The sequence below is a fragment of the Musca domestica genome, unplaced genomic scaffold (assembly GCF_030504385.1).
Source record: "Musca domestica strain aabys unplaced genomic scaffold, Musca_domestica.polishedcontigs.V.1.1 8, whole genome shotgun sequence".
Lineage (NCBI taxonomy): Eukaryota > Metazoa > Arthropoda > Insecta > Diptera > Muscidae > Musca > Musca domestica.
The window spans coordinates 23,261,607-23,275,940 of record NW_026712409.1 but is presented as its reverse complement, the minus strand read 5'-3'; the positions used below and the strand labels follow the sequence as shown (position 1 = coordinate 23,275,940).

Here is a 14,334-nt window from a genome sequence, read left to right as displayed (position 1 = left end):
TAGATATCCCTTTTCGGAAGCGAACACCGAACACGAACACAGAACGACAACGGCAACAGAAAAGACTACTATAAAAGAATAAAGCGATTAATCAAAATCTTTGAAAAGAAAACTTGAATTATATTGATGAAATTGTGCAAATATTGTGTTTTATAAAGAGCAAACAAAACGAGAACCATACAAAAAGATCGGCAAACGCGCTATATAGTGAGCCGCTGTACAGAAAAAAAAAAGAATTCAAACGATTTGATTTTTTGTACAGGGCAGCCCAGTCGATTGATTTAAAAGATTGTGGTGTGAAAAGGTGAGTGAGAGTTGAACTCCCTGGTTCTTGACTTGAGTGTGAAAGAGAACGAAGAAATTTGAAGTGTAACTTATATGGTGAAAAAGGAGAAATGAAAAAAGATAAAATTGGCAAAAAGCAAAGATGATGATTAATTATTGGAAAATGTTGAGGTTGCTTACAACCAGTAAAATAATACTTAACACTTCAAAGAATGCGTTGATGTGGTAAAATGTTGTTTTATAAAATTAAACGGAAAAATGCCGGTATTTGAAAATGTAGTTGCAAAAATTCCTCAACTATTGTGCATGGATGGCTTTGCATATGGTTTCATATTTTTTTTATTCTAATTCCTGTACTTGTGTGTGCAGTAAAATCGGTGCGAGTGTGTTGGTTTTACTTGTGAGAGAGTGAGAAAGAGGTGGATGTTTTTTTATATTATTCACATTATTTTCCTCTTTATAAAACTCTGACGCATACAATTTTACATTATCGAGGGGATGTTTGCAGCCGTTGCATATGTATTTGATAAAGAAGTAGATAATCCTCCCAAAATGTCTTGAGCAAAACGACGACGCTAGCTGTGTGCCACAGACCAGGCTAAGTATTTCCAATCCATTTGGTTTTAATATTTTTTTTGCTACTGTTGGAATAATGGGCAGAGAAGATAATCGTCATCATCATTATAATATTTTTTGTTCATTCTTTTGGATTTAGACCACCATTCTCTAGTGGCCAGGCAGAGAAAATAGCTTTCGAATGTGTGTAATGAATGGGATGGTCTTGGAGAGTTTTATGTTTATTGGTTTTATTTGTGTCTTTTGTTTTTATGCCGAAGTTCTCTTAGGGGGGTTTATTTTATCCATTTAGCTTTCTAAGATGACCTGCTTTTCTATTCAGCAGAGAATGATACAACTATTTAAAAGTCGAAAAGATGTGTCATCTTTTTGTAAATTGTGACTAAACCTACCACCATTCTATTTTGTTTGTTCTGTTCAACTGAGCGGCTATGTCCCACATTCCTTTCCCCTCGTTGGTCATTTTTAAGTTCACGTTAATACGAGGTATATGCCCGACCCCCCACACATACATATACTTGTAAATGTCCTTTTTCTGACATTTGTCGTCTTCGAAAGAAAACCCAAAGAATATTTGGTTATCTAGGAAATGTGTACGTGTCTGTTTTTTTTTTCTTCTCTTCTTTTACAGTAACTGGATATAATATCGCCCAAGTATCAACAAGAAGAGTGTGTACGCGTTTACGTCATCCATTTGTACTCGATATATAATAATTTTGCTTGTTTAAAACTATTTCAATACTCGCCACATATAAATATGACAAAAACAAGCAAGACCTCGTTGGCGACCACCACCTCCGCTTTATTCGATATTATGCGATACAATTATATGCGGTTTTTTCCTCTGCTGTGCTGTGCTGCCGCTGCTGGTGTTATTGTTATCGTTGTATGTGAGTGTTTCTTTTAACCCACCTTGTTTGATTGGGTTTCAAGTTGTTTTCGTTGTGGCGATTCTCATAACTGGCATATGCCGGTTTTTTTTGGGCAAGTTCACAAAATAAACCGCAAACATAACTATTTTGTTGTTGTTGTTCTTGTTGTCTATCTTTACCTTTACCATCAGTGTTTTCCGATTTATACTATTTGTATAACTTCATCTTCATTTGACTACTTTTTACCTATTGTAGGTGTCTATGTAGTCAACATTATGTTGTACTTGCCTATTAGCAGTTTTGAAGAGATCTGTGAGGGTCAGTTGACGAAACAACATACACCAGTAAATGAAACCTTAGGCACTGCCTGTGGGCTAGCGTAGCTATCTTTTGATTTAAAGAAAATAGCCAACTCTCTGAACCGATTATCTAGTGTTGGTCATACAAGCGAGGAGAAACACTCGAGTCCCAACTGAAGGCTGTCCGTAGGCCGACAAAAACTAATTCAACTTATTTGAAGCCGCAATATGTGACGAAAGGTGCAGCAGTAGAGATTGCCGTTCAGGAGACATCAGTGCAGTTCCATACTTCGACAAAGATACGGACACGCTGTGGACTACGACAGGGTTAATCCGAAATAATTCTTAATATGTACCGCACCGAGACAGATCTATGGTGAATGATGTTTTGATAAATTGTGCAGAACCATGGTCCAGTATTTTCTTCAATACCGGCACAGACTAAAAGAATCTGTAGCAGAAAAATAAACCAATCCGTAGAACCCAAACTTTGGTAGAGCCCTTTATGCATGCATGAAGCCTTAAGCATGCCCAAGGGGTCCTCAACGCTTACCACATCGAAAATTATTGCCCCTAAATAGAGCTTTGAAATTTGGCACAATATTTTGCATTATCTTATTATGACAGAATTTCTCCCCTTAGGCTGGGATAGTTTGTTGGGGTCCAGCGTTAAATTTGTAGGATTTGTGTGAGATAAGAAGACCAGTCTGATTCGTTATTCAATTAATCGGGGTTTTTCAATGACTAAGGGATTGTATATGTTCAAAGTTCTCCTATTTATTATGCCTCCATGAAAAATAAATTGATCCACTGAGTCTAGGGTTCCGTTGTACACAGGTTTTTGATGGGCTCACTGGGATTCGTCTAGATACGATACTTGCATAAGTACTAGCGGCCTCATACCCTTGCTTCCTTATTGTTGGAGAATAACGGGGTATACCCATTTTTCGCCCTAACTCTCTGGGATAGTATCTCAATCCACAGAACGAACCTCAGTTACCTGAACGGCAATCTACACATTAGGGTAAATTTTATTCTATTGTTCTGTTTCATTTTTATCCTTGAAGTACCTGTAGCATATTTTCACTGTATAGACGTCATGGCTCTTATGTTGCAGTGACCTTTATTTATGCCCAGGTTTAGGTTTGATTTCGTAAGGGCGAGCACGCAACTTAAAAGTTGGTGGCTTCAAAACCGTCAGTTGCAGCAAACCTTACTCTAGTAATGAACTTGAATCAGCCGAACGAAATGACTTATAGACAGAAAATGGCTCCAATCGACATACAACGAAGTTATGATGGGAACCTATGGATGGGGTTTGAGTGCTTAAAAAATGCAACTTAATTGATGTAAGTACAGTATGGTGTACCCTAAAGCTTGTGACTTCATAGAATCGCCCAAGTGTGAAGACAAGCAGTGACCCTTGAACGAATAACTTGCTGTAGCATTTTTTCCACACCCATCCGAGTTGTTCAACGAAAATAACACCAATAGAGACTCCGCTTTGACTGCAAAAAATGAGGTGGTCTGTATTTTTGTGTGAAAAAGGTTAGCTCTGGTTTGGAGTGGGTTACAACATGGACAATCGTAGTGAGTCCACCTTTATAGTCGAACAAGGCTTTTGGCATCAATTCCGAATATGTTTCTGCGGATTTTCCAGTCATCATGAACAGATCCACGTCATCAGCCATATTACGGTTAGTTTCCATGAAAAATTGATCTTTGCTCCGGAATGGCGCATGTTACATTCGGCTAGAAATTGTCAATTTGGTGAAAAAGACAAAGTAATAATGACAACATTCTCCACCCTGTGGCAAGCACCCGGTGTGTTACCTCCGAATCGATCGCTACTCGATACGAGAGGTGATGATCCTAATGCTAAGAATTATTTTTAAGTCACTCTATTACCACGCCAGGGGGAATCAAGCTTTACGTTTTTTGGACAACTCTATACTAAGAAAGCTTTGAAGTTGAATTTGGTTGACTTTGGTTTAGGAAGTGAAAATCCCGATAGACGGGAATGTTGTTGTTGTTAGAGAAGCTCATACTACTGTGCTCGTTGTGATTCTTCTCTAACCTGGCTCTGCTTCTGAATCCAAATTCAAAAAAGGAAGCGATCTGTATGTTTCTTTCCATTGTGGCGCAGGAGTTAGGTAAGGAGATTTGGTTGGACAGCGTGTAGCGTGTCATGTGGACCTGTACCATATCGTCGGCACTTCTCACAACTCGAGCCCAATCTGCATTTAGGTGGCTGCACCATATGGATCTCTCGTTCTTCAGCTCGGATTGCGCTATTCACTCTGTACTCGGAGCTCATCCCCCTCTTGGAAATGTTGACTATTTTGGTAAAGGAAACGAGTAAAAAAGCTGAAAATTCGTGAATACCCTCCACCATTTGGAACGAATTTGCAAATTTTCAAAAAATAAAATAAATAAAATAAAATCCGTTAAAAATTCTGCTAAAATCTTAAAAATACCGAATATAGCCGTTATATTAGGGTCTATACGACGACGTGGACCTGCATCATCAAAATACAGAATATAGGGAGGTACTATACCAAAACGTGGAGCTGCACAGATAATTTTCTGTCATTGGCGACATTATCCATAACGAACTTCAAATACCAAACTTGAAGCAATTCCGGTGAATAAAGTCGCTAAAATCATCAAAATACCAAATATCGGGAGGTACCGTTTTATGGGGGCTATACGATGACGTGTCTGTCCGTCATATGCTGTAGTGTCCATTACGAACATCAAATACCAAATTTGAAACAATTCCGGTAAATAATGTCGCTAAAATCATCAAAATACCGAATATCGGGAGGTATCGTTAAATGGGCGCTATACGAAGACGTGAACCTGCACAGACAATTTTCCGTCTTAGGTTGTAGTATCCATTACCAACTTCAAACACCAAGTTGAAACAATTCCGGATGTCGCTAAAATCATTAAAATGTCGAATATGGTACCGTTATATGGGGGCTATAAGAAGACATGGACCTGCACATACAATATTCTGTCATAAGCTGTAGTATCTATTACGAACATCAAATACCAAATTTGAAACAATTCCGGTGAATAATGTGGCTAAAATCATCAAAATACCGAATATCGGAAGGTACCGTTATATGGGGGCTATACCAAAACGTTGACCTACATGGCCCCTAAGTCCTGCAGACATTATATACATTTGAGTAAAATGTTATCAGCCTACTTCATTTCGTTCGGAAGATAGAGTGATTTCCACAGACGGACGAACATCGCTAAATCGACATAGAATTATATGCCGATCAAGAATATATATACTTTGTGGGGTCTAAAATGTATATTTCGCGGTGTTACAAACGGTGTTACAAATCCACCATACTATGGTGGAGGGTATAAAAATTGAATATCCGACTTTTGCTCTCGACAACGCATATCTGGCTTGGTTTAGAATATTGTATTTTGTGGTTTATTTTTTATGTCCCAATTTCAAACCATGGGAACAGTGATAGTCGTATATCCCACTGCTAGGAAATCTAAAAAACCTACACCGATGATTTGTGAATTTAGGGATGCCGTAATGTTTACTAATTACCTATATGCTATATTTCTATATTTCTACTAAATTTTGTCTCATATAATACCACTAAATACCAAAAGATATATCTAATCAGTGAATCACTTTCCCATCTCAGAAGTTAACTTGTAGTAGGAATGCATTTAGTTTGTTGAGGTTTCTACAAATATATTGATGACATTTCATTGTAAAACAACAATAGCAGCAGCCGATGACGATGTGTAATTATTATTATTACAAACAGGAAAAAAGAAAACAACGAAACATTCTTGATCTATTTTTATTCCATAATTTCTTATCAATAAACCTCTTTATTTTACCCACAATGTTGCCATGTAACTCTTATTAATTGCTTCATGTTGTCGTTGTTGATCTGCAGAAGGAATCATTTTTTTTTTTGTATTTTTTACTTCTTCCGCCTTTTGTTCAAAATGCATTTTTACTTTTTTGTGTCACACATATAATCCCCTATTTCTTTAAAGTTCATTGTTCTGGTGCGTTGGTTTGCGCCTTGCTGCTTGCCTGCCTGTAAGTGGTGTGTGCTGTGCGGCTGCAGATCATGAAAACCAATGACTCTGATGTTCGCCACGTACTCCATAAGGAGAAACATTTTTTTTTTTCATAAAAATCTAGAAATTTTGTTTGTAAGATGGCTGGTGATTTTGTTGCACACACACACACAACCATATACACACCCAAATGGAGCTCTTCAAGTCCATGCTTTTGGATCGTCAAGTGAATGTAATTTCTATTTTTTATTAACATTTCTATTTTAGCATTTCTAAAATAACTTTGTAGTGGTCCCTGTTGTTGTTAGGCCAGCAGCTTACCACGGATGATATTATATTTGTTACTGTTGTTGTTTATTTTTATTAAATGTCAGCAGATATATTTTTTTTTTATTTTTCTCCTGTCTTTTTGTAAAATCTTTCTGGTTTCTTGTTCGATGCTGCTGCTGTTATCAAAACCAGAAAATGAGCCTGGATATTGAGATGAACATTATTTGTTGCCACCACGGGCAACATACTGCTTGACACAATTTAGCGCAGTTTTTGTTTCCTGTTGTTCGGCAACTGGATTTGCATGTTTAAAAATCATAATTCTTTTTGTGCAACATTCAAATACCATTGGGATGGGATAAGGCGGTGGTTATTTGTGGCATGCCAAATTTGATAAGGATCTCTTACAAAACCAGTATTTGTCGTGGCATATAAGCCACGCAACTTTTGGCCTATTTTTCTTAAAGGCTATAGAACTGAGTAGCACATGCACATGTAGATGCAGTGTGACAACATAAAGTGTTTTTTTTTTTTTGGTAAATCAGCCATTGAAACTTTCCTTGACAACACCACCACAAATCCCATTCTAACAGATGTTCAAACAGCAAAACCTTTTTTAACCCTTCCGCAATGTGTGCAACATCTTCATTTTTTTAAGTGAAGCCATCATAAACTCAATAAGCACCCAAATTACGGCACGAATTTAAGGAAAACGGAAATAAAGGCAAAGTAGAAGAAAATTGTAAATGTAGTCAAGTCAAGGTTCAGTGACCTTTTTAATACTTTCTCCTCAATTATGACTTTCAGCAAGTCAGAGTTTTTCACTCTTGTTTATGTTTAAAAATAGACAATAAAAAAAATGATTTTGGGCAAACCAAATGGCTCAAGGTTTCAAAATTTAACAGTTCAAAGAAAAGAATTTGCTCGCATAGCTGACTTTACACCTGTCCAGGGAAGAATGTATTTTTTTATTTTTATACGCCGTTTCACTCCGTTTGTAACACCTCGAAATATACATTTCGATCCGCATAAAATTCTATGTCGATTTAGCGATGTCCGCCCGTCTGTGGAAATTACTCTGGCTTCCGAACGAAATGAAGTAGGTTGATAAAATTTTACGCAAATGTATATTATGTCTGCAGGACTTTTGGTATTGAAAATGGACCATGTAGGTCCACGTTTTGGTATAGCTCCCATATAATGGAATCTCGCTATTTTCGATATTTTGGCGATTTGAGCGACATTATTCACCGGAATTGTTTCAAATTTGGTTTTTGAAGTTCGTAATGGATACTACTGCCTATGACAGAAAATTGTCTTTGCAGGTCCACGTTTTGTCGTAGCCCCCATATAATGGTACTTCCCGATATTCGATATTTGGATGATTTTAGCGACATTTTTAACCGGAAACGTTTCAAATTTGGTATTTGAAGTTCGTAATGGATACTTCAACCTAAGACAGAAAATTGTCTGTATAGGTCCACGTCTTCGTATAGCCCCCATATAACGGTACCTCCTGATATTCGGTATTTTGATGATTTAAGCGACATTATTCATCGGAATTGTTTCAAATTTGGTATTTGTAGTTCGTAATGGATACTACAGCCTAAGACAGAAAATTGTCTGTGCAGGTCCACGTCTTCATATAGCCCCCACCTAACAGTACCTCCCTATATTCCGTATTTTGATGATTTTAGCTACATTATTCGCCGAATCCATGTCGTCGTACAGACCCTAATATAACGGCTATATTCGGTATTTTTAAGATCTTAACAGTATTTTCAACGGAATAAAAGGTGGAAGGTATTCAAAGTTCGGCTCGGTCGAACTTACAACTTTTTTACTCGTTTTCACATTATTAGTTACCTAGCTCATAGGGCCATGGACGGTTCTAAAAACATGTATATATTGACTACTCTAAGCGATTAAAAAAGCAAATATAATTTTGCAGTGGTAGCCGGTATTGCCTTGACTTCAAACAGGCATAAGATCCCCAAATACATTTGACCAATATGTCAACATTCTGATTGATAATAAAAAGCACTACATATTCTCTAAGCTAACGTTAACATTCTCGTTGAGTAGTTAAATTTCTCATAAGGAATATTCAATGTTGGTCCAACATAAATTTATCTCAGATTTTTTGGATATTTAGAAGTTTTGACCAATTTAATTTGATATTTTGTTTTTTTTTTTTGCGGAAAAATAAATTCTCGGTGCCTCTTTTCTTTTGGAATTTTAAAGATTTTGACCCAAATTTCCAATTAGAAAAATATTGGTTCCGGTCTATATTCTATATGCTTACTATGAAATTCGGTTCGATTTATTCCCCACTACAAAAAGCTTAGCATTTTTCGCTCATGAAATCCAATCTGAGGATGTTGCTAATTAAGACCCATTTATGTATTTTTTGAACAAAACCCATCTGTGCTTTTATGAGCTTAACAATTAGCTTTTTGTAGGAGTTCCACAAATACTTTATTTGCGACGGACAATGGCTTGTAACTTCAATATTTGACATCGTATGTACTTCCATTTGTCGTGGAAGTGCAACAGCCATACAGAGTGCTGCGTGTGGTAATAGTTGTTGCATTTCAAACAAACTATTACTTCACAAGTCCTACATTTATAATGATGATCCTCCCCTATTTTCATTGCATTACATTTGCTCCCTATGTCAGCAGGCCGGTTTGTTGGTATGTGGTGTTTTGATTTTAAACATTTGAAGTCAACGCACTCTAAGTATATGTCATTTGTGTTTCTTTCTTCTTGATTGTTGTTGTTTTTTTTCGTTGCGGCCACCATTAACGTGCCACTCAACAGAAACTCTTTGACGCTTGACGGCATAGTGAAATTTTGCTTTTTTTGTTTTGGTTTTTTGTTCACTTTGTTGGGGAAGAAAAGCCATAAAAATAAATCTCTGTAAAGTTCAATGTTTAAAATAACATATTCTTTTTTCTAGAAACACCCAGCTGTGTGGTGTGGTTGGCCGGCCAACAGACACTCGCTGCACTAGCTCCTCCCTGGCAAACATGGCATGCAATGTTAAGTTTCACTTCCCTGATTGATTTTGAACTTTAAAAATGTCATTCTAAATATTTGGATGGCAGTCTAACGAATTCTTTTTCGGTTGTAGGAAATGGCAAGAGATTTTCAGTTCTTCGTTTTCACATTGAAGAAAATCATTTAGGGTGTGGACGACACAAATGTCCTAATAAATTAATTGATTTTCTTTCTAGATGTGTTGTAGATAATTAGTCGTAGTAGAATAGTTTTTCCAATATTTGTCATTGGTATTTTATGGTAGTTCTCTATATTTGTAAAAAAATGTCGAAGATGTCTGACACCATGGCGTTACCATTTTTGGAAAAATTACTAAATGAAGCGTGGCGATAAATTGAATTATATTGATCTTTTGTTTTTGATTAACGGTTAATTTAATTACTTATCATTTATTTCCGTCACTAAACATACTGATATGGAACTGTTTCAGGGACGAGAGTTAATTGGGGAAAGGTTAAAAGAAAATTGTGAGCGGTAATGATGTTATAATCGTATTAACGAGGGAGAAGCATAGCCGCAAGGTTTGGTAATTTTCTTTGAAGAACCGGCAAAACAGAGGAAGAAGTTCAAGTAGTTAGAAGAAAACAATTTTTCAAGAATTTAAGAAAACGAAGTCAATCTTTAACTACTAGATTCGATTTATAGCGATTGTACAGAATCGTGGTTACTTTATCTAAACAGTGGCATATGTAGAAAAAAAAATCCAAGAAAAGGTTTACGCTCCATCAAGGAAGGGTCTATCGAGGGTCTATTAAAATTGACATTCCGTTTGTAACATCTCGAAATGTTTTCCTTGACCAGTGTAAATTTATGTGTCCGATTGTGTACGATTAGCCCTGTCACTTGTTGAAATCATGATGGATGTTAGAGTATTGAAATTCTACACAGACATAGATATTTTTTCTAAGATGTTTGGTGTTAAAATTGGAATATCTTATCTTGTTCCACTTGATATTGTTTTTTAGAGTGTTTAGGTTAGGTTAGGTTAGGTTAAAGGACGCGCAGTTACCATATGGCAACCGCACCACTCGGAGACCTATAGGTCCATTGTGTTTACCCTAGAAGAATAGTAAGAAAAAGGAAGGAGTGGTTGATAGAAGAGGGTGAAGATAGAAGATAGAGTTAAAGAGTGTGATTTACGGCTAAGGAATTTGCCGTGTCGTCTTTAGCCACTTGGATCTTCTGGCTAATTGAAGAATTACTATAGGGTCAGTGTTAGAAAAAGAAGACAGATCATGTGACACTAGTTCACCCACCAGCCTGTGTCTCACATTAATAAGTGCTGGGCAGTGACAGAGCAAGTGTTTGACTGTCTCAATTTCTTCTTCATCTTGATAGATCCTACAGTAGTCAATGTCGTCGTTATCCCATTTCGAGGTCATTGCCCTCACCTTACAGTGACCTGTGATGATACCCACCACAAGCTTTAGATCAGGTTTCGACAATGACAGTAGCGATTTTGTTCTCTTCTTTGAGAGTGTGGGCCAGATTCTTGTTGAGATAGTGCAACCCATTTCATCCAGCCATTTTTGTTTGATTTTCTCAGAGTAATGTCTGTGAATAACCTGTAGGAAGTGGCACAGTGGTGGTTTAACTGAGTTATTTACTTCAATTGTAGTTGATTCGGATCCTAGCCTGGCCAATTCGTCTGCAGTCTCGTTACCTGGGATGTTATAGTGACCAGGAACCCAACAGAGCTTTATGGACAACCCTGTATTTTCCAAGACTTTCCTGCAGTTCAAAACAGCCGTAGACTTAATGGTAAAGGAATTTAAGGCCTTTAGTGCCGCCTGACTATCGACATATATAGACACCGGACCGCTGACCTCAGTATTCCTCGTGAACAGCAGATGTGTGGTCTTTTCGACCGCAAAGATTTCCGCCTGATATACGGTACGGAATACAGTTGTTTCCAAGCTAGTAGGATTCATTTTAGAGTGTTTGCCACAAAGATGTTCAGATAGCAGAAAGAATTTTCGAAATGAGTCAAACATTTCTAGAAAAGGAATCGCAGATCAGCTTGGGCGGTCCAGGATGCTGATTCTCCAGTATCAGGGGTTTTTGTACCCTCCACCATAGTTTGGAGGCTATATTAAGTTCGTCATTCCGTTCGAAATATACTTTTTAGACCCCACAAAAAGTATACATTCTTGATCAGCATAAAATTTTATGTCGATTTGGCGATGTCATTCCTCCTTTTGTTTATTCGGAAATCACTCCTACTTCCGAACGAAATGAAGAAGGATCGTACAATTTTACTCAAATGTATATTATGTCTGCAGAACTTTTGGTATTGAAAATGGGCCACGTAGGATCAAGTTTTGGTATAGCCCCCATATAATGGTACCTCCCTATTTTCCGTATTTTGGTGATTTACGCGAAATTATTCACCGAAATTGTTTCAAATTTGGTATTTGAAGTTCGTAATGAATATTACAGCCTATGATAGAAAATTGTCTGCGCAGATCCGCGTCTTCGTATAGCCCCCATATAACGGTACCACCCGATATTCGTATATTGTTAATTTTAGCGACGTTATTCACTGGAAATGTTTCAAGTTTGGTATTTGAAGTTCGTAATGGATACCAGCCTATGACAGAAAATTTTCTGTGCTTGTCCAGGCCTTCGTATACCCCCATATAACGATACTTCCCGATATTCAGTATTTTGGTGATTTTAGCGACATTATTCACCGGAACTGTTTCAAATTTCATCTGGATTAGTCTGGTGCGTCTATCTCCCTTTTGTGTTGTTTAACCACTGACGTTGTCGATTCTCAATTGCTTCTAATTTCACTACAGATTCTAGCTCCGTTTGGGTTGAACTCTGCAGTTTCGCCTCGAAAATCTTGTTTTGGGTATGAGACACTATAATCTGAGGAAAATAGATTGAAAACACTCCTGTTGGGTACAACTGGGTCTTGAAGTGTAAATATCATCGAAGTAGACCTCATGTTCTACATGAATATTTCAAGGTGTTGAAGAAGGAAATGGCAAACGCGATATACTGGCTGACCCCACCAGCTATAATCCCGTTTGGTCAGCGGTTGTTATGAAACAGGTGTTACTCCTCCTTGACGGATGGTTTTCGCTATTTAGGAAATAACAAACGCATTTCATAATAGGCTCTCCATGTAGGTGGTAGAAATAGACGATAATTGTGATAAAAATTATACTTTATCTATATAATTAAACGCTATTTAAAGAACATTTAAACAATGGAAGCTTGTGCGCTGTGCTGTCTGTCGTCGGCACACTCATAAACATTTTGCAGTTTTCAGCGGCGAACAAAACATGTTTGTTGTCGGTTGCTAGACAACAATTTGTTATATTGACGTTAATACGTCAGAATATGACCGAAAGACCAAACAAACGAACGGCGACCATCTGTTGCTACTATTTGTTTCTTTAGGCTTTCTTAGTTCCATAGATTTCCACAAGGTAGGTGGTGGGTACGCGGTGATGGCGGCGGTAGCATGAGCAACACGATCATTGCCAGTCGCTGGTGCGGAGCAACAATATTAACAAAATACCAGGCATAATAAACAATAATCCGTTACGTTTATAACGACACGATAATGATGAACTTGTATGGTGGAAAAAAAGAGATTTGAATCACGCACATGGCGAGGGATAGATGGCGTTATGCTTCAATTCACTTTCAAAACATTCAAACATATAATTATTATATGTTGTTCGACAGTGTAATATAACTACATACCTACATTTAGACACACCATGGTCTGTGGCAGATGATGACGATGGTTTGATAATGCCATTGCGGCCGGCGGGGCATATTCAGGCCAAATGTTTTCAGTGAAAAAGTAAACGAAAAACAATTTCAAATATTTTAAGACGAGAGAGTAGTAACCGTCAGTCAGTCAGTCAGGTTATGATCATAAGTGAATGTGTCTCATTGACATTTATCTACTTTATTATCATTGAGCGTCACTTTTTGTACATTAAAAAGAGAAACAATTGTAAAATTCAAACTAATTTCCTTTTTTTTTCATTTCTTTTCTTTTCAGAGAATTGCATAGCGCAATACAACAGAAGTCAGTTAGTCAGCCAGCCAACTCCCATTTTCCTGCTGCTGTGCACCATCGTAACTACTAAAAACAAAGACAACAAAACTACCATCATATTCTTCATCATCAACTCTGTGAATAGTGGCAAGCCCGCAAGCTTATAAAAAAATTATAGAAAAATGGCAGTGAATGTATATTCAACAAATGTTACAACCGAGAATTTATCCAGACATGATATGCTGTCTTGGGTAAATGATTGTCTGCAAGCACAGTTTTCGAAAATTGAAGAACTCTGCACCGGTAAATAAACCAACGATACGAGACACTTTACACTTAAGACAGTGGCGTAGTAAAAATGAACAGATGAGTATTAATTGTGAACATTATATGGATTTGTATATATCATGCAAAAGGAAGGTTAGGTTACGGAATGCGCAGCTACATCATTGGTCCATTGGTCCTACTGATAATAGGATAGATATAGATTGAGAAAAAGGAAGGAGTAGAAAGATCTAGTTATATTAAGACATGATATTCTTTTAGTAAATCTGTTGGTGATAATTAGATCTACGTGTGAGCAGAACGTTAAGGTTTCTTTTTCCCATATACGGACTTCCTATTTCTCTGAGGCTAATCCGTTATTGAACTCGGCTCAGATCAGCTCCCAATATTTGTCTCCATAAAAAGACAACACAAATTCTTAAACCCTGAACAGAGTGATTGGTCAGATTTCAGTGTGTTTTTAGAAGAAATGTTATTTGGTCTAAACAGAAGTTTGATACAATTTTCTATATTGATAACATCAGCCACCACCGCCCAGGCATGTATGGTATAACCTTCATGATCTAGAAAGAGAGGTACAGAGGTA

At 37.2% G+C, this 14,334-nt stretch overlaps 1 protein-coding gene across 2 annotated transcripts in view; it reads left to right on the top strand.

Annotated features, from left to right (window-relative positions):
- Positions 1 to 14,334, top strand: part of LOC101897569 (microtubule-associated protein RP/EB family member 1) — a 28,326-nt gene continuing 13,992 nt past the window's right edge. Inside the window, exons 1-2 of one of the 2 annotated variants that reach the window (XM_005181449.4) lie at positions 1 to 304; positions 13,467 to 13,766. In XM_005181449.4, the coding sequence (XP_005181506.1) occupies positions 13,646 to 13,766 (121 nt within the window). In that variant the 5' untranslated portion in view covers positions 1 to 304; positions 13,467 to 13,645. The remainder of the gene's footprint in view (positions 305 to 13,466; positions 13,767 to 14,334) is intronic. The other variant, XM_005181450.4, reaches the window with a different exon arrangement.